This window comes from Ixodes scapularis, unplaced genomic scaffold (genome assembly GCF_016920785.2).
Source record: "Ixodes scapularis isolate PalLabHiFi unplaced genomic scaffold, ASM1692078v2 PGA_scaffold6__148_contigs__length_123643588, whole genome shotgun sequence".
In the NCBI taxonomy this organism is placed as follows: Eukaryota; Metazoa; Arthropoda; class Arachnida; order Ixodida; family Ixodidae; genus Ixodes; species Ixodes scapularis.
The window spans coordinates 8374182-8392934 of NW_024609881.1; the positions used below are offsets into that span (position 1 = coordinate 8374182).

At 45.4% G+C, this 18753-nt stretch overlaps 1 protein-coding gene across 1 annotated transcript in view; it reads right to left on the reverse strand.

The window, feature by feature from the left end:
- LOC8026835 (DNA-dependent protein kinase catalytic subunit) overlaps positions 1-18753 on the reverse strand; it is a 374591-nt gene that overhangs the window by 225499 nt on the left and 130339 nt on the right. Inside the window, exons 37-39 of the mRNA XM_029967180.4 lie at positions 14447-14806; positions 9152-9339; positions 193-328 (exon numbers count right to left, since the gene is read on the reverse strand). Of these exons, the coding sequence (XP_029823040.2) occupies positions 193-328; positions 9152-9339; positions 14447-14806 (684 nt within the window). The remainder of the gene's footprint in view (positions 1-192; positions 329-9151; positions 9340-14446; positions 14807-18753) is intronic.

Genomic DNA, 18753 nt, shown 5'->3' on the forward strand with positions numbered 1-18753 from the left:
GACCCATTTCTGTTACTATGTTTAGACAGCAGCTGTCAAGAATGCCATGACAAAGTCAGTGTTACGTCACTGTCGAGGCTACATCCCAGGTGCAGACATGAAAAAGCCAACAACTCACTCTAGAAATGCTACGCATTTAATAACAAATAAAGAAAAGGCCCTCTGAAAGCAAACTGAGGGTTTGCTCCGTACCTCGGGTGCGAGGAGCACCAACTTTTCCAGCATGTGCAACGCTCCGTTGACGACGTCCTGCGAGGTCCCCTCGCTCCAGAAGCGTTCCATCGACGGCCAGCACCGCATGACTTCCAACGAGAGCTCCGAACCGCGCCTGAAACATATAGTTCCCACAATACAGGCGTCGCTCGTCAAGAATTTTCTTCTTGTGTTGCATGCGCTGTCAAGAATAAGCAGGAATGCACCCATGCTGCAGTGGGAACTCTCATTAATAGAAGGCTCTAAGCTTGGAGGCAGTGTTGTACGAAAATTATCCTATTTTCCCACGTCACGTGCACTTTCAGGGACATGGGTTCTCACACCGTGTTCCTAGGAACTCGAAAGTTCCTCGGAGTACACTCGGGGATTCCTGAGCTCCCTACTTGCCCATCCCTGCCCTAAGTGAAGTAGATTTCCCACGTGGAAATGGCACAAAAACACAAGGACGTAAAAGAAACACAGGGGACAAGCGTTGACTATCAACTGAGAAATTTTATTAGGAAGACACGAAAACAGCCCTTCACTTTATGGCAGTGCGATCCCGCGCAAGCGCATTACGTGACTATAATTAATGGTATAAAGACAGGAATTAAAAAAGCTAGCCCGAATCCAATAATGTCATCTCGCTGTCTAGCAGTGCCAACGATGGCTGGCTGACGCAAGATGCTCCCATCTTTCCTTATTTTGTATGCCTCCACTATCTTACTAGATGGCTAGTCTTTGTGCTTCAAAATTACTTCTGTGTCTTCGTGCTTAAGGGGGCACTGACACCTCAAAGGTCGTATTATTTTTTATTGTCTAAAACAATGCAAGTCATAGACACGCAAAAAAAAACGCATCACAAAAAACATTTCCCCGCGCGCACCTTCTTATTTTAAGCGTTTATATTTCCCGCGCTCACCTCCTTGCTTCTTTTGATCGGTGACGTCAAAAATCAGGAAATTTAGAAGCTTTGTGAGCGACATTTCTATAACATTTAATAACGGCAATCATAAAACATGTTTTTTAATGCAATTGTGAACGCACTACGGCCCCTCTTTTTGAAATACCAAAAATCATATTTCAGTGTGATGTCGCTTCCTGGATTTGTGTTCTGCCTCGGAAAACTTGGTGGCGCTTGAGCAGAGGATGATCGGCAAGTCGGGGAAGAAACCGGTCTTTTCCCACGCCGGCTCCCTTCTATCCCGCCTGCTCACCTCCTCCTCGCTTCGGGTTGCTGTGGCAACGGTGGAGGTCCCAAAGAAAGTCGAGTTGCAGGAGACCGCAAAATTTGACTCACTGCACTGGTGCGGATCACGCGGGAACTTCAAATTCGGCATTTGGAAATTGTTTTTTTTAATTCAGAAATACTGAATTCCCAAGTTTCGAATTTTGAGGGTAATGTCCCGGCATCGTTTTCAACCGTTTCGGACAATAAAAAAAAAATATATGATTTTGATGTGTCAGTGCCCCTTTACCAATGACAAGATAATGGAGAGCGAGACACTCCCCATTATCTTGCTTACAATGCTTCTCCCGCATTGCTTCGTTTTACCAATGGCGACGAAGGCTTCCTCAGCTGCCATTGAAGGGAAAGTTCTCGAAGAGTTTGAGAACTCCAAGGATGTAGGATGTTCCCATACACCAAGAAGACGGATTATGACCGTATCATAGGTCATCTTAGGGATCAGAAGCATCCCCAAGCCACGAGTATTTTCAGATCTAGGAAAAAAAATATTTTATATCCCAAGCATTCGCAAGGGTCATACTGTACCCATATCACGAGAATCCTCAAGGGTAGGAAGCATGATGCTCCTGAGCTAGGGGCATTCTGAAGAGTGTGGGAGATACGATTCTTACGTCACAACCAATAAATATTTTGATAGCCGTAAAAGTCAGGGAGTGGACGCTTGACTAAGCATGTGCGCTTGTAGGCGAAAAATTAAACACCTAAATGAGATAAAAGAACTCATTTTTTTACAGCAGAGCTCTTAAGGGCTAGTTTCCCCAGGATTGTGTCCTTTGCAAAGAAATGTCGACACAAAACTCTGGACAGCTACCGTTATCCATACTTGGGTAGTAATTCAATTACAGTAATTGAATTACTGTAATTTAATTACTTTTCCTGGTAATTTGTAATTGTAATAATTACTTTTGGCTAAAAGGAATTGTAATTGTAATTTAATTACTTTCTAGCGTCAGTAATTGCTAAATTTCAGGCACAATTACAATTACTTTTGCAAGATTTTGTGGCGGCGGCGCTTTTCCCCCCTGGCTACGGAGACGACAGCACAGCCAAAGCGACAGGGGATAGAGTGTCTCCCAACCTGCTCAAAAAAGAAAAAAGAGGGATGGGAAAGGGAGGCTGGGATAGAACGGAATGAAGGATTTTGTAGACTGTAAAACGATTTAATGAAGAATTTGAGGAATAATTTGATAAATGAGGGCTACATTCGCGTCCGTTTTCGTTTCTGTCGTAGTTGAATCTGACTCTTCGTCTCGTTCGCTTCCTGTTGCTCCTGTTTTTAGGGGTCTTTCTTATTTCTCATTCCCACACGGGAGCATCATGGGTCGAAGTCTAGCTGGTTGGCTCCGATCACATCATCCGGTCGAGGCGGGAAGGTTCGAGGTTCTCCTTGCACGTCTTCGCGCTAGCATATTCGCTTACATATTTCAGTCAACTTTGGGGACTTTTTTGTTCATGAAATTATTCTCTTTTCTTTATGAGTTTTTTCACGTCCTTCTCCTCTATCTCGTATGTTGGTACCACTAACAGTAAGTCGTGCTACTCTAACATCGAGGTGAAGAAGCAAAGAAGCAGCAGGTCTCATTAGCACGACTCACCCTGCCTTACTTCCAACTGTTGTTGCTACACTGCTCTTCCTTCTCCCAATCCTCGTCTACCTTTTCGTATAAATCTTCATTATTTAGTGTTCGCTCTACCTAACCCTTTCAACCGTTTGTCAGCCCGATTGGACGAGATTCCAAAACTTACAAACCACGGCTTTAGACTGTAGGGAGCTTGTCTTTACATTTGTTGTTCGGTGAAGGCTTCTTCTTTTTTTTTTCTTCTTTTTTTTTATAGAGGGCTTGGCTTGCACTTTGTTTTTACACCTCTATCGTAACCCTCCACGCGTTCTCCTCTCGTCCTGGCCTGTGGAACCGTCCCAAGGCGCGCAGTGCTGTCTTGCATTGAGAACCTGCAACAGTCTTATCTACAATGGAAAAGGAAAGGCTGCTGGGGCCTTGTTCCGAAAAATTCTTTAAACAGATTAGCAGCAATGTAAAAATATAATCGTGAGGTGCAAACTCTCCGCACCGTCTCTAAAAACAAATTCAACAAACCGAAACGCGACCTCGAATTTGCGAAAACATTTGCAGGTAGGCAACTTTTTTGTCACTTTCAAAAATACTGTCGCGAAGTGTTGCTCGCGCGAGTATTTAGTCTAGCTTCACTTTATGTTTTTTGCTTCTCCGAGAGTTCTTTCCGTCTACACGGGACGGCTGTTGGATTCCACCGGAGTCGGGGGACCCCAAATGGGGGCGAACGTGAACGCTGTAACGCTACACTTAGTTTACAGAACCCCGCGTTGGAAACGTTTTGTCTTGTGTATGTCTGCATTTGGGATCTCTACTTCGGAGGTGGTTTTGCTCTGCGTGCGTATAACTTCTCTCTCTACGTACGAATGTGCTTTCTGTTGTTTATGGCTGCTCTCGTGAGCTTCGTTTGGAATGTGTTCTGTCTCGTGTATGCGCATGTTTTTTGGAATGTTTGTATTTGCTTCAGGCTCTGAGCCTTCTGATTGGTGCTAAGAAAACCGCTCTTGATTGGTCCTTCCAAACCTCTCTGATTGGTGAACTGGAGGACCCCAGAATGCTGGTGAACTGAATATAAGCGGCCACCGAGGGGCTGTAAGGAACTTGATCCCCGGATACCAAGTCTTGGACATCTCCCTGCCTCTGGAGGCCAACCTGTACGTCCGACCCACTTCGGCTGTGGAGTCTTCCGCCCGCTAACTGGCAAACTTGGGACCCCTTACGGCTGTGGAGGAGTTCGGCTCGCCCGCCTTTGTGTGGACCCTTGTTTGTCGAGTTCGGCTGTGGTCGGGGCACCCGCTGAAAGTGCGGTCTCGGAGGACGGCAGGGGAAGTCGCCAGAGGTTGGGATTATTTCCCCCCAAAGTTTAATCTCCAATTATTTATTGTTCAAAGTGATGTAAATGAGTCCTTGTCTATATTCCTTAAATAAACAGTTGTTTGTTAACATCAGTATCGTTTCATCAACGAAGAAGACACCTACTAATTTCTTCGTTACAATACTTAGAGATATAAAAAAAATAATAATGGCTCGTCTATATCTTCCAGCTGAAACACGCTCAAGTAAATCGTGAAATCGAGGCGTCCGAGGCCGCAGTTTTGCAATAATTCGCGGATTCTAATTTTCGCGACGCGGTGGGGTCGCAATATAGATTCCAATGTGTTTACATTTTACCGGAATTACTCGCGGGACTTATTTTTCGCGAATGGTAGGCGATTAGCGAAATCGAAAATAAAGTCATTTACAGTGTATCATAAATTTTTCGAGGTTGTTCTTGCCATGCTAAATTCAAATCGGTCTTCTCTATGAGACGCATAACATCGATACAATCATTGCTATCCTAATGGTTAGCTACATGACGATCCTAAATTTATTATGTATATTAGGAGCTTTTTGGGTGTTATCGTGCACTGAATTAACCCAGAATCCCTGGCAATCGAGTTGCTGCTATTGTGACACTAGTTTGTGGAAGCGACCATAGTTCGCGGGCTACGGTTACCCTGTTACAAGTCCACAGACAGGGAGAGGCAGCAAATCATCGTGGCTGAAATGTTTCCGTAAGTTGTCGTATCCTTTAAATGTTTGTGACGTCGTCTACAAGTTTCTCTTGTTAGTCATTTTTACGTGAGTTTTATGGTACCAGTACTGTCGCAGATTTGTTTCCTTGTATTATTTTTAAGTTTATTTTTTTGTTGGTTTGACTTGGATACCATTTGCATAAGCTCTAAGGAGATTCACCTCGCACGTGTGAATTTTGTCGCCATTTATTTTTATTTTTTGAGAATATAAGAACGCAAGAGTTCATTACTCCAAACTATTAAGTTCTATAACGCATTTAACAAATTTCATAAAAGGAAAGTACAATGCGTGACATTTATACACCATTTATACAATACGGCCGTATAACTCGTTTACAGTTATATGGCCCAAGGTGGGTAACTCTCAGAAATAAGTAATTGTAAAGTAATTGCATTACTTTTGAAAAGTAATTTGTAATTGCAATGAACTACTTTCGCGTAGTAGTAATTGTAATTGTAGTTAAACTACTTTGGGAGCTAAGTAATTGTAATTGTAATTAAATTACACTTTGAAAGTAATTTACCCATGTATGCCGTTATCTATGAGCGACGGCGGCAACCAGACAATCGGCTTGCCGGCCTCGCTCATAGATGGCGACAACCATTCCACTCTGGTTTTCACATGAGTGGAAAGGCTGAATTTCTCTAGATGTCGTCCTAAACGTTATGGCGCACCGTGAATTCACGAGGGCGCCCATCAAACCATTCGGCCAATCTTGGCCGCGACACGATCACATGGTCGTGTTGCCGCGGGGTCGATCGCGATCTCGAATTCGGCTCCTGACGCGCCGCTTTCTCTCCTAACCACTGGAAGGCGCTGCAGGCGCCCCCGTGGCAGGCGAGGAGAAACCTCTTCGCCCATCGATAGATATACTCGGTAAGGCAGGGGGCGAGAGGCCTCTAAGAACTCCGGACGCGACCGAGACGCAGGGACTGGCAGGCAAGTGGGTGGCGACTGGATCTAGGATATCGCGGGACGCGAGGCCTAAGGGCCTCCTTTGTGTTTAGCTTTAGCCTTAACGTGCATTTGTAAATAATTGTGTAATGTAGCTTGTATTTGTAGTTTAGATTGAGTGTTTTGTAGTGTTGTGTTTTATTGTACCAATAAACTGGGAGCGGAATCCCGCTCCCGTGAAAGAACCAGGCTGGACTCGGGTTGTTGACGGACCACGTGGGAAACGGCGAATCGGCGGCGGTATGCGAATTCCCACAACGTAGTCCTTGAGGTTATTCTCGAGGTCGTCCTTAAGGTCGTCCTAGACGTCATCCTTGATGTCGTCTGAGAGGTTGTCCTCGAGGTCGTCCTAGAAGTCATTTTTGTGGTCGTCCTAGATGTCGTCCTCGAAGTCGTCCCAGAAGTTGTCCTTCAGGTCGTCCTAGACGTTGTCTTCGAAATCGTCCTTGATGTCGTCCCTGAGGTCGTCCTCTAGGCGTCGTCCTCGAGGTCGCCTTAGAAGTCGTCCTTGAGGTCGTTCTAGGGGTCGTCCTAGAGGTTGTCCAAGAAGTCGTCCTTGAGGTCACCTGACCATAGTACAGCTTCGCTGGTCTTTTCTCTTCACCAGAGTGGAAAGGCTGAAAATTTTTCTGAGGTACCAACGTTTGATTACTCAGTCTCTTGGGATTTAATGTTTTTGTGAAGTAGTAAATCTAACAACACTGCCTGCTACAAGATCAGTGAAAAAGGTCTAGCATGAAATAACATAAAATTCGTGGGCTAGATGATGAGGTCAACGAGTCATCAGTCTCTTTGGGATGAACCCCTTTGTAAAATAGTACAGCTAAAAATGTAGAGCCCTTCCACTCCACGTGAAGATGGAGGACCAGCAAAGCCGTTATCTTTACGACATCTAGGACAATGGCTAAGGGACGACGCCTAGAGGACGGTTTATAGGACAACGTCTAGGACGACCTCAAGCACGACCTCTAGGACGACCTCGAGAACGACGCCTAGAGGACAACGCCTAGGATGACCTCACGACGCCGTCTAGGACGACTTCAAGGACGACGTCTAGGACGACCTCAAGGATGACTTCAAGGACGACCCCAAAGATGACTTCCAAGACGACCTCGAGGACAACCTCGAGGACGTCTAAGACAACTTCTAGGACAACCTCGAGGACGACCTCAAAGACGACGTCTAGGACGACCTAAAGGATGACTTCTAGGACGACCTCAAGGACAACTTCTAGGACGACCTCGAGGATGACTTCTAGGACGACGCCTAGAGAAATTTAGCCTTTCCACTTTGGTGAAAAACAGAGTGGAAAGAAGAGTAGTAAGCTGGGCGAGTTCATGAACGTTCAACATGGTTAAAAATCGCGCACAAAGAGAAGAGGACAAAGTATTCCCAGAAAGTTTAATTTGTTTACACTGTATGGTTAATTTTTTATAAATTATTTTCTGTCCACTGAAGCTAAAGAAAAAGTAGGGTTTGAAGCAATTTGAACACATTTTTCTCCGTTCCCATTCCACTTTTTCGTATAAGTTCCATTTTAGTCAATCTATCGTTTGATAATGGCAATACAGGGAAGGCTCGTTCTTCACTTTTCCTGACTAAAATTTAATAAGGAATGCGGCTATGGAACTTTTTTGTCACTTTACGGATGTCTTTTATAAAAAATGTTGACATTTTGTCGAAGACGCAGAAGACCAAAAAGTTGACAAATTTCACAGAAGAGAAAATTCATAGAAATAAATTACTTTATACAAAAAGCTTTTCATAGCTGCACCCCCTAGGCATTCTGCTACATATCTAGAGAATAAGAATCTTGAATACAGCAATACCTCGTTAACTCGAACATGGCTATCTCGAAATAGTGGTTAACTCGTAAAATTTCCTTGATATGGAATGAGCTCCCATAGGCACAATGCATTTTGTCCTTGCTTATCTGAAAGGTTTTCAGGATGGACTTCGGATATCTCAAAATCTCGTCAGCGAAAATCGCAAAAAGAAAAACCACAATAAACAACAAAAAAGGCTGAAAAAATGTGCGTGCCAAAACAAAAAAAGTTTGCAAGCAAAAAAAAATATATAAGCAAGCTCAAGAAAAAAAAAAAAGAACTCGCGGGTGCGGTGCACGGAGACGCGGTGAGACATGCGCCTCGAAAGCGTTTGTTTTCTTAATATCTTTTTTTTTTCCTCTACCCCACTTGGACAAGCCAATGGCATTCGGTGCCCCCTCTCACTCGAACGTTTTCTGCCACTCTGTCTTTCGTTTTCTTTTTGCTTCTGGGTCCTTCCGTTTCCCTTCCCTTCCCGGTCTGGTCGTCATCTCCTCAGTCTCGTGCTTCGCAGAGGTGTCGGAGGCGTCTAGTTCATTTCGAGAGTGTTGCTGCTCTTTATTGCTTGTCCCTCAATTTTTTTTTTTCCGGCTGTTTCGATTGTCTGGGGCGCCATACAAGCAAGAGTCAAGTGTTCAATTCGGTCAGTTGTGAGTTATCCGACGTTGGCTCGTGACTCGATTGACCGTGAACATGACGCAGCCCAAACAGCTTCTATTTTTCCTTTCTTTAATAGAACCTGTGCTGCTGCCGCAATTGTTAGAAGTTTTATTTTGCACATCACGCGATCAGAGGTAAAAATTTTGGTACTTTGCGTATCTCGAAATATCGCTTATCTCGAATTTTTTCATGATTTTTTTTACTTCGAGTGAATGAGGTATTACTGTATTGTGATAGTTTTCCATCAAGAGATTAACTAAACAATGTAGGCGCGTTGCTGATAGAAGCTGCTCTAATTTCCTTCCCATCGAACCGACAGACCTGAATTTTTGTTATGCACCCTCTATCATGACCACCAGCCTACAATGTAAATTTAATTAATTTTAAGCCAAGAATTCAAAAGTTGACCCTCCCAGGGGGTGTGTCCCCTTCACAGCTCCGCTGTAAAACACTGCATGCTAAAAGACTAATAGAAAAGGTACAGAAAAGAAAGCCAGAAATGGAGGGTTAGATGATAAGAGATGCAATTTAAAGCAAGGTTTATGAGGGAGGGTTGTCCTGAATGTTTGCAAGCTGGCTGGCACAAGCTAGGAAGGGTTCTCCCATCCCTACCAGCTCCCTACCTGGAAGTCAGCTCCTTATCCTGCAGCATGAGGCTCATCACTGTCGTCAGCACCTTGGGTGCCCCCTCGGGAAGCGCAAGTGCGGCTGGCACATAGTCGGACGCCCGTTCGGCGAAGTGGCGGCACAGCTGGGCTCCCAAAACTTCCCAGGCCCGGCTGGGAAGCAGGGCCTCCAGGACATCTCGGGCCTGGTGCAAAGAATTAACACAAAATTGGTTTTATTTGTCGTTTTCTATGAGAAAATTGTATTGAACAAGCGTCATAATGAGCAACATGAACGAGCATTATGAACGAGTGACACGCTGGGAGCATTGAGATGCTAGGGTTAACATTTACCATATTTACTCGCACAATGAGCGCACTCGCGTAATGAACGCACCCCCAACTCGGACGTCGAAATTTCGACCCCCTCCCCCCACGCGCACGAAATGCAGCGAGGTCGCAAATGCATGAGCAGCGTGGGCGCCCATGCTTTTTTATTTTATTCTTTTTTTAACAAAAAAAGATTCAACGGAAGCAAAAAAAATAACATGGAGAGGAGCTTTTTTTTTTTTTTTTTGCACACAGCAGTCTGGACTTTGGGGTCGCGCGCCACGCTGCACGCAAGGAGATAAGAAAGATAAGCGGAAAAGCCCTCGCCTAAGCAACGAATAAGCAAACGAAACAGCTTGCGAAAGGTAGTAAAAAAAAACAACCCACGGAAAGACGGTGAGAGTCCAGGCGAGCTGGTGGTAGCTAATCATGTCGTATTACACCTGAGACTGCGGTGGAAGAAATCGGAAGAACTTTCAGTAGAAGGAACAGACACAGAGAACGTCTCAATTCTGATTTCTTCCACCGCAGTCTCAGGTGTAATACGACATGATTAACCCACGGAACTAAGAGAAAAAACAAACATAGAGGAGCTGTTTTGTTCTTTTTTGCTCAGCGCAGTTTGGTTACGCGGTCGCGCGTCGCGCACAAAGAGATAAGAAGTTGCGTCGATTTTTCAGGATAAAACGTCCGTTCATTAAGCGAGTAAATACGGACGCAAAAATTTTACTTCGCATAATGAACGCCCCCCCACCCCCCCTCCCCAACTTTGCATTGATTTTTCGGAAAAAAAAGTGTGTTCATTCTGCGAGTAAATACGGTCTATATTGTAGGATTTCCCTCGCTTCTACCCGCCTCGGAAAATGACACAACGCACTGGTTCAACAACACTATAGCCATTTATTGACTCCGATTGCCACGCGCCACGATTCAAAATGTCTTTGCACATATGCTGCGCCGAACTTTTATCGGCGGCAGAGCGCCACTCGCGCGGCCCATTAAACTTGGCCACCTCGCAGTGTCCACAGACGATTTAACATGGGGCAACCTGGTCCGGATGGATGGATGAACGGATGTTAATGGCTATACCCTTTGTAACGGGTGGCAGCTTGCGCCACCTAGCCCAAGTCTAAAAAGACAAACATACGATTCTTCCCGCCCTTCTAAGACCAATTTTCTCCCCCTAACTATCCCCACGCAATGTGCGATATCACCGGGATTACCTTTGAGGATCGAGCAAAAAAAACTAAAACCATCACCCCCCGCCTCTTCCCCCTGGCGAGGGAGTCGCCAATTTTCCTCTGGTCAGGCCTTGTCAGCGTTACCCCAGGCGGACAGACATGGTTGAAACTTTGGGCAGGAGCCACGCGGGAGGGAGTCACCATTTTCCTCTGTCCCGTTTGTCCCCAGCTGTGCTAGATAGCTGTGCATCACTCAGTTTTCCCTAGATAATTTCACCAACCTTTTAATCGCCTCCTTGTGACCGTAAGCATTTTCTCGTCCATCCTTCCATCGTCTCCAGCAGAACCTAGAGCCCCGGCCAAATCTGTTACCCCTTCAGGGAGTGCAGGGCGAAGCCCCGTGCACTTCAAGACCAGGTGCTCTAGTGTGTCATTCTCATTATGGCAGGCATCACATAATGTGTCCGTCTCCTGAAATTTAGCCCTATACGTCCACGTCCTCTAAACTCCCCTTCTCGTCTCAAACGGTAAAGAACTTCCCAGTGAATTGTCAAAGATAATTTCCTTTCTTATGTCCTGCTTTTGTGACCTGTACATAGTTAGAGCCGATTTCTCCTGCATTCTTACCTCCCACATTTTTCTTTCTGCCTCTTTTACTCCCTTTTTCACTGAAGTAGTCTGTTTAGCCCCATTGCCAGTGTGTAGGTATTTAAATGTAAGCTTTCGAATTCGGTCTGTCCATTTTCTCTTTAAACTTTTCATGTATAAATACTTCAATACTTTCCATGCCCAGTGTAGCCACCGAAAGCAAGTCAAAAGACGATTAAAACAAAAAAGGATATAAAAAGACAACAGACAACTTGCTTTTTCTAGAAAACGCACGCACACACAAAAAATTTATTTTAGCAGCAGCCAGGGCCCAGGGTGAGTGGCTTCCCAACGCCGCAGTGTAGCGCTCATCGTGGCTTTGCCTCTTGTCACCTTCAGATTTCGCCACCGCAGAACAAATGCAAAAACAGCCATCAACTTGTTTTCATTTTATTCTGATGATTATGTTTGCTTTCTCCTTCTTTGAGGAATTTTGCTTAGCAGCAAGAAAGGAAAATACACACACACACACAGAAAGAATAGCTCTTTGGCTTCTCTGTTTAGTCAGATATACTCCGTTTCCCCTTACGTACACAGTAATGGATGCTACGAGCTACAAGAGCCAATCCATAGTTTGTGGCTTGTCTCGTGACTTCGCACTCTCCACGTCGCTCCGCCCGTCCTGAGGGACTTGTGACACCCTCCGAGCTATGAACTGCGATAGGATTTCTGTTGCCTTTTATTTTTATAGTTGGCTTTGGTGTCGGCAGGATTAGCCAGATTGTCTTTTCAACAAGACGGATATGGGCAAGATATTCATGAAAACGGTAATGTCAACAGCAAAGGTAAGACAAATCGATTGATCGGAACGCTAGAGCTGAGTCGTAGCTAAGTTTGAATTTTTGGATGTTTAAGTATTTCAAAAAATAATGTGAAGGTAGATTTGAGTTTTACGTGCCTTACATAAATTCTGACATCAGAATGTTTTCTTGACTAAAAAGACAAAACTGCGCTAGTCAAGAAAAACCTTTTTTCACAAAAAGAGCACATCCTTCAATTATGAAATAGTAAATAATTGGTTAGAATCAAAGTAAAAAAAAAAAAATATTGCGATGCATTTGTGTTGGTTCCCTCGAGCAGAGATAGGCAAAGCCAATGCATTCCGAGCAGTCTTTGCCCGCATGCCGCGGGAGTTTCCAGTATTGGTTGCCAAGATATTTGGTACATAAAAATATATACACGTATATATATATATATATATGTGTATATATACGTTGTTAGGAGAGGCACGCGGTTGCATGCATCGCCACAAGATGGTGCCACGGCAGCATCACGAGGACGCCTTCCGCGAGACTCGAGAGATGGCGCGCAGGATGCGTGGCTGTAGGGGGGAGATCGGCGGACGGAGAAGGAGCGGAGGGACGGATGCAAGATGGCGAGCGGAGCGCGCGGTGCAGCGTGAGTGCTCGGGAGTAAAGGAGCTTCGATTATGAGAGTGCCTTTGTTCTGAAACCGTAAGTGAGCTAGCATGGAAGCTCGCTGGGCCCTGACAACGTGTATACGAATATACACATATTACGATTTTTCCACTATCATAAACAATAAAGGACAGGTTGACGCCATATTCATTAATCTGTCAAAAGCCTTTGACAAGGTGTCTCACCCAAAGCTATTGTTCAAGCTAGAATCTATACTAGGAGCAGGAAAAATTCTCAGGTGGATTGAAGACTACCTTTCAGATCGCTATCAGCACGTAGCACTTAATGCGCACTCATCATTCAAAGGGGTAGTTTAATCGGGAGTCCCACAGGGATCAGTTTTGGCACCTTTTTTGTTCCTAATATACATAAATGACTTGGTGAAAGATATGAACGTAAAAATTCGCCTCTTTGCTGATGATTGCATATTTTATTCACAAATAAATAACCCAAATGACCAGATTAATCTAAATAATGCGCTTCAACACATCATAAATTGGTGCCATGTTTGGCAGATGAAAATAAATTTGAATAAAACTGCATTTATGACCATAATTAATAAAAGACAACAATACTCCTTTCCTTACCAGATAGCCAATAACCTCTTGGAACAAGTCGGTGAATACAAATACCTCGGCCTCAACATAAGTTAAAATTTGCGTTCTGATTCACACATTCACTTCACAACAAATAAAGCTCTAAACAAACTGAGTTTCCTGAAACGAGTCTTAAAATTTGCATCTCCTGCCCCTAAATTACTAGCCTACAAAACTTTAATACGTCCTATGCTCGAGTACGCCAACGTCGTCTGGTTCCCCCACACAGTCTCCGGCATCAATAAGATAGAAAGAGTTCAGAAAATGGCTGCGAGGTTTATTTGTAATGAGTACAGTAGGCACGTGTCTCCCTCTGAACTTTGCAGGCAACTGGGTCTCTCCTCTTTAGGAAAAATGAGCAAAAATTGCTAGACTTAAATTTTTATATGAACTAGCCAATGATCATTTCAACCTACCAAAAGAAAATTATCTCATCCATACAAGCAAACGATTAACACGGTACAACCATGGCAAGCTTTACGAGGAAGACGTCCCTCATAATAACTGCTTTAAATTCTCTTTTTTCCCCCGAACCATTAGCGAATGGAACCACCTGCCTCAAAATACTGTTAATTCCTCTTCTATTGAAATCTTCCTCGATTACGTAGATGCACACTTTTCATCATAAAGTAATATTTTATGCTGCTTTTAAAAGTGCAATGTTTCTACTGTATTGAAGTTGCTTACTAATTCTTCACTCTTGACTTCTATGTTTCCGTTAAATATTGACCTGCAAATTGTGTGTTGAATATCTTTTTTCTGCTTGTAATATTCAAACTGTACCACCCTACAACAACCCCGAATGCGGTTAGTAGTATTGGAAATAAATAAAAAAATATATACATGTCGTGACCACATCATGTGGCTTCAAATCATGTGACATATCTTTCTTCAGTAAATTTAGCAAGAAAATTAACGTCATGCGATTTTGAACGACAACATAAATTTCCCCTTTAAATTTAACTAGAAAATGAAAAGTCATACGAGCTGGTCACATGAGACCAGTTCCCCCCCTAATTCTAGCAGGGAAACTGATAGAACTAGTGTTGTAAGACAGACTGGCCACTTCTAACCAACTTTAGCAAAAACTCCGGCTGATTCCCGCGACCTTTGGACCGAGTTCCTCCGACGACGACTGACCTGAGCTCCAAGTGCCGCTGCCAGCTCGAGCACCCGAAAGCACAGCTCCTTGTCGAGCGGTGTCAAATCCGCACCTCGACTGCCCAGGCGTTCCGCCAGGGAGCGGACCAAAGCACGGGCAGCGAGCAAGTCCGGCACTCTGATGATCCGCAGCTCCGCAAGCAAGCGGTAGCCCGATGCAAGTCCGATCCACTTGAGAAGGTCGTTGCGCAAACAGTCGAGGTTGGTCAGCGGCATCGCCAGGACCTTGTCGAGGCCGCACTCTGGACGGTGGTCCACAAAGTCCGTGTGTGCTCCGACAAAGTTGTCGGCCAGGAGTTTCGGAAAGGTTTTCGAGACACACTTGAGGAAGCGGAGCATCTGCGACGTGCAAAAGGGATGATCAGTTCGAGGCAAACTCATACGAAATGTTCCACAAAAGTAGAAACAAGCGAGGAATGGATACAGATAAATAATGCTTGGACTGGGGCTAGTTGGTTTCACATTGTGAAGTATACTGTGCTGCAAAGTTACACAGAACATATAAGACAATATTACAGGGGCTTCAAGGGATAGTGTAGCGGCCGTATAATCTCCGCTTTGCATCGGGAGCGACCGGCGCTTGGAACACAATGACGTCAGGATGTGGGGGACGCTCCCCTCCTTAGCACCGTGACGTCCCCGGCTCAACGTGCAGCCGAGTCGTTATGTAAAACGATAGATGGATATGCTGAAATGTGTCCCATTGTTTTCTCGCATCTTTTGGATCGGTACGTTGATTGTTTATACCGACAGCCATTGCTCTTCTCCTTACTATTATTTATGTAAAAAGATGGTTGAATATGCTCAAATGTGTCTCATTTTAGAGCGCAGCTCTTGGGCGCCCGTTTCCGGCTTGAGCGGCGTCGCCGTCAGCATAACCGCGCATGACCCTCGTAACCCTCGTGAGGGTTACGAGGGTTACCCTGACGAGAATCACGAGTAACCCTCGTAGCCCTCACGAGGGTACGAGGGCTGCTTTCAAAAGGGTTACCTCACGAGGGTCATGAGAGTTACCCTCACGAGGGTTATGAGTTACCCTCACGAGGGTCACGAGAGTTACCCTCACAAGGGTTACTAGGGCTACCCTCACGAGGGTCACGATGGTTACCCTGACGAAAGTCACGAGGGTTACCCTCGTAACCCTCGTGAGAGTAACCCTCCTAACCTTCACAAGGGTTACGAGAGTTAGTAGCCTTCAAAAGGGTTACCCCACGAGGGTTACCCTCACGAGGGTCACGAGAGTTACCCTCACGAGGGTCACGTGAGTTACCCTCACAAGGGTTACTAGGGTTACCGTCACGAGGGTCACGAGGGTTACCCTCACGAGTGTCATGAGGGTTATCCCCTGAGGTCACGTGACCCCCCTCAGGTCACGTGATCGCCTGAAGTCACGTGACCGCCTGAGGTCACGCGACCCCCCCCCCCCCCCCCGAGGTCACGTGACCTTAAAAAGTCACCTATCCCTCAGTACCCTTCCATCCTATCCCTCAGTACCCTTCCATCCTCCTCCTCAAGAGCTGCGCTCTAATCCGGCGTTACAGAGAGTTGTAAACGGCTTTCATTTTTTTAATAAGAGATTCATCCCCTGAGCCATTCAAAATACTCTCAGAGGTATGATATTGCTGGAAAAAAAATCGACATGCTGGGAATATTTTTCTTGCATCTTTTGGATCAGTATGTTGATTATCTATTCACCAGTCATTGCTACCGTATTTACTCGCACAATAAACACACTTTTTTCCCGAAAAATTGACACATATTTGAGGGGGCGTTTAGTACATGGCGTAAAATTTTTTGCATTTATACAGTTCGTGCAAATGTCACACTAGGTGCCAATATGACACGGCAAGGTACTGTGGCTTGTCTCCAGTGATGGAGGCACACCCACGGCTGGTCAGGCGTGCGCCACAGTAACCATGCTTTATAAATTGCAAACCTTTTTAGGGCGCCTTCGGGGTGCCTTTTGCCGAAGGAAAAGCACCCTACGAAGCTCACTCAGCACAAAAAGCAAGGGGACCATTCTTAGGCGATATATGTTGCTGGTATCGGGCGGCACACTCAGGTATATCCGCGACTACACGTATAAGAACTCTACAAAGTCCAACCGCCGACCACTGAAGCCCGCTCGCAGGGATCAAGCTTCGTTCTTGAAGACAAGAACTCGTATGAAATCCTACCGCCGACCGCGCAAGCCCACTCGCACGAATCAAGTTTCGTTCATGAAGAGGCTACCAGACACTCTCAGCCTACAGTGCAGTGTGCACCTCGCTGTGCCATTCTGTTACGGATTAAATAAACGCATTTACCGGGAATATGTGAAATTAGGCCTAACCACTTTCACGATTTCACTGTCCGAAAGCGGACCACAGACGACGCCTTGTTTGTTGACATCAGTGCATCCGATAGGCGAAGAATGTCCGGGGCTCGGCAATTCCTCGACCCAAGCTTCGTCAAGTGTGCGCGGCACTCGGTTTCACGGTTGATCACTTCCGCAACTACGCACTCGTGGCCATTGCAAGAGCATTACGAGAGCGGCTTGGCTTGGCATGAATTGGCCTGGCCACTTCACAGCAAAATAAAACTGGCTTGGTGGCTTGCTAAATTGGACGAGATTCGAGACTCGCGGATCCGAAAATTGGAGGTGCGCTGATTACGGGAGGGAAAAAAAAATGTCCAAATATCGATGCCCGTTGTGGGGGGTGTGTTTATTATGCGAGTGCACTTATTATGCGAGTGTGTTTATTATGCAAGTGCGTTTATTATGCGAGTAAATACGGTATTCTCCTTATTATTAGTTATGTAAAACATATGCGAGTAAATACGGTATTCTCCTTATTATTAGTTATGTAAAACAATGGTTGAAATTAGTGATGGACCGAATCTGCCGAACTTCAGATCCGGCAAAATTCGGCAAATGCCGAACTTTTGAAGGAAAGTTCAGCAAAGATTTAGCAAAAATTCGGCAAATGTCTGCGCACGCGCGAGAATGCGACAAGGCTATGGATTGCAAATGGACGCTGTGCAGTGTTATCTGTGCAACGTCATTTCTGGGACCAAGTTTTCGTGACATCAACCTCCCAACTTTGCACAGTCTTCCAAGCGCAGAGAAAGACATAGTTCTACGTCACAACACCCTGTATACCAAGGCATGGTGAATGCAGCCTGTCGGCACTTTTGCACGGAGTGAACATTCCCAGAAACCCCTCTTCTTTCTGGTGCAAACAGATCACGTCACTTAGCCCGTGCATGAAGGACGTGCGTGCGATGCACGGAAAACGACAGCACCATTTTAAAGGCGAAGCTCCTTAGGGTCTAACCTTGTCCGTCCGTCCGGCCAACGTCCGTGCTCACATAAAAAAAAAAGATTTGCGCAGTCGACAGGATTCGAACTGTGCGGGGACCCCAATGGATTTCTAGTCCATCGCCTTAACCACTCGGCCACGACTGCAGGACGAGTAGGGGGCTCTGAGATGTGGTAGTAACTCAAGAGCTGGGGATGTCATGGATGAAACGTTGCATGTAACCGCTCAACGTCTATACAGGAGAGGGTGCTGCAGTCAAATTCATATATAATTGCGTTAAACTTTGCATGCATTGGCTCAACGTTTATAGACAAGAGGGCGCTGCGGTCGAATGCTCAACTGCGTATATAACCACGTTCCATACCACACATTCTCTTTCTGACATGGATCAATGAATTAAGCGGTGGAGATGCATTCCCACGGCTTCTAGCGGATCCAAGCTGATCCGCTAGAAGAACCACTGGCTCTGCATTTCACCGACCATAAAGCAGTAATAATGAAGTCGAAACGCAACCAGAAACTCAGCACTACCCATGAGCAATGAAAAAAAATCAGCACCATCAGCACTACCTATGAACCAAATCAGTATCATCAGCACCAACACCAGAGCTTCGCCCCAATCAACATCATTCACCAAGTGGAGATGCGGTCATTTTTTTGTTGTTGCGCATACATGTTACGCATTCAGGCTCGAAATGCATGTTATAGGGTCGGCTAGATTTCGAGGGGTGCCGAAGACCGCTTCTTCCCCCGGCTCTGGAGGCTTCTGCCGACCCTTCAGAGCACGTCTACACTAACAAATTAAATCCCGTGCTGGCTTTTCCACGCTAGTACGGCTCACCCTTCCTCGAGGGAGCTTACAGAAGGAAGGTGGTGCATGCGAGTGCTGCCTGTTCGACTAAACGAGAGTCCCAGCTGAACGATGACACGTTCAATCCACACGAGTTCCAGTCGCTGCTATGGCGAGTTCCGCTGCAACAAAAG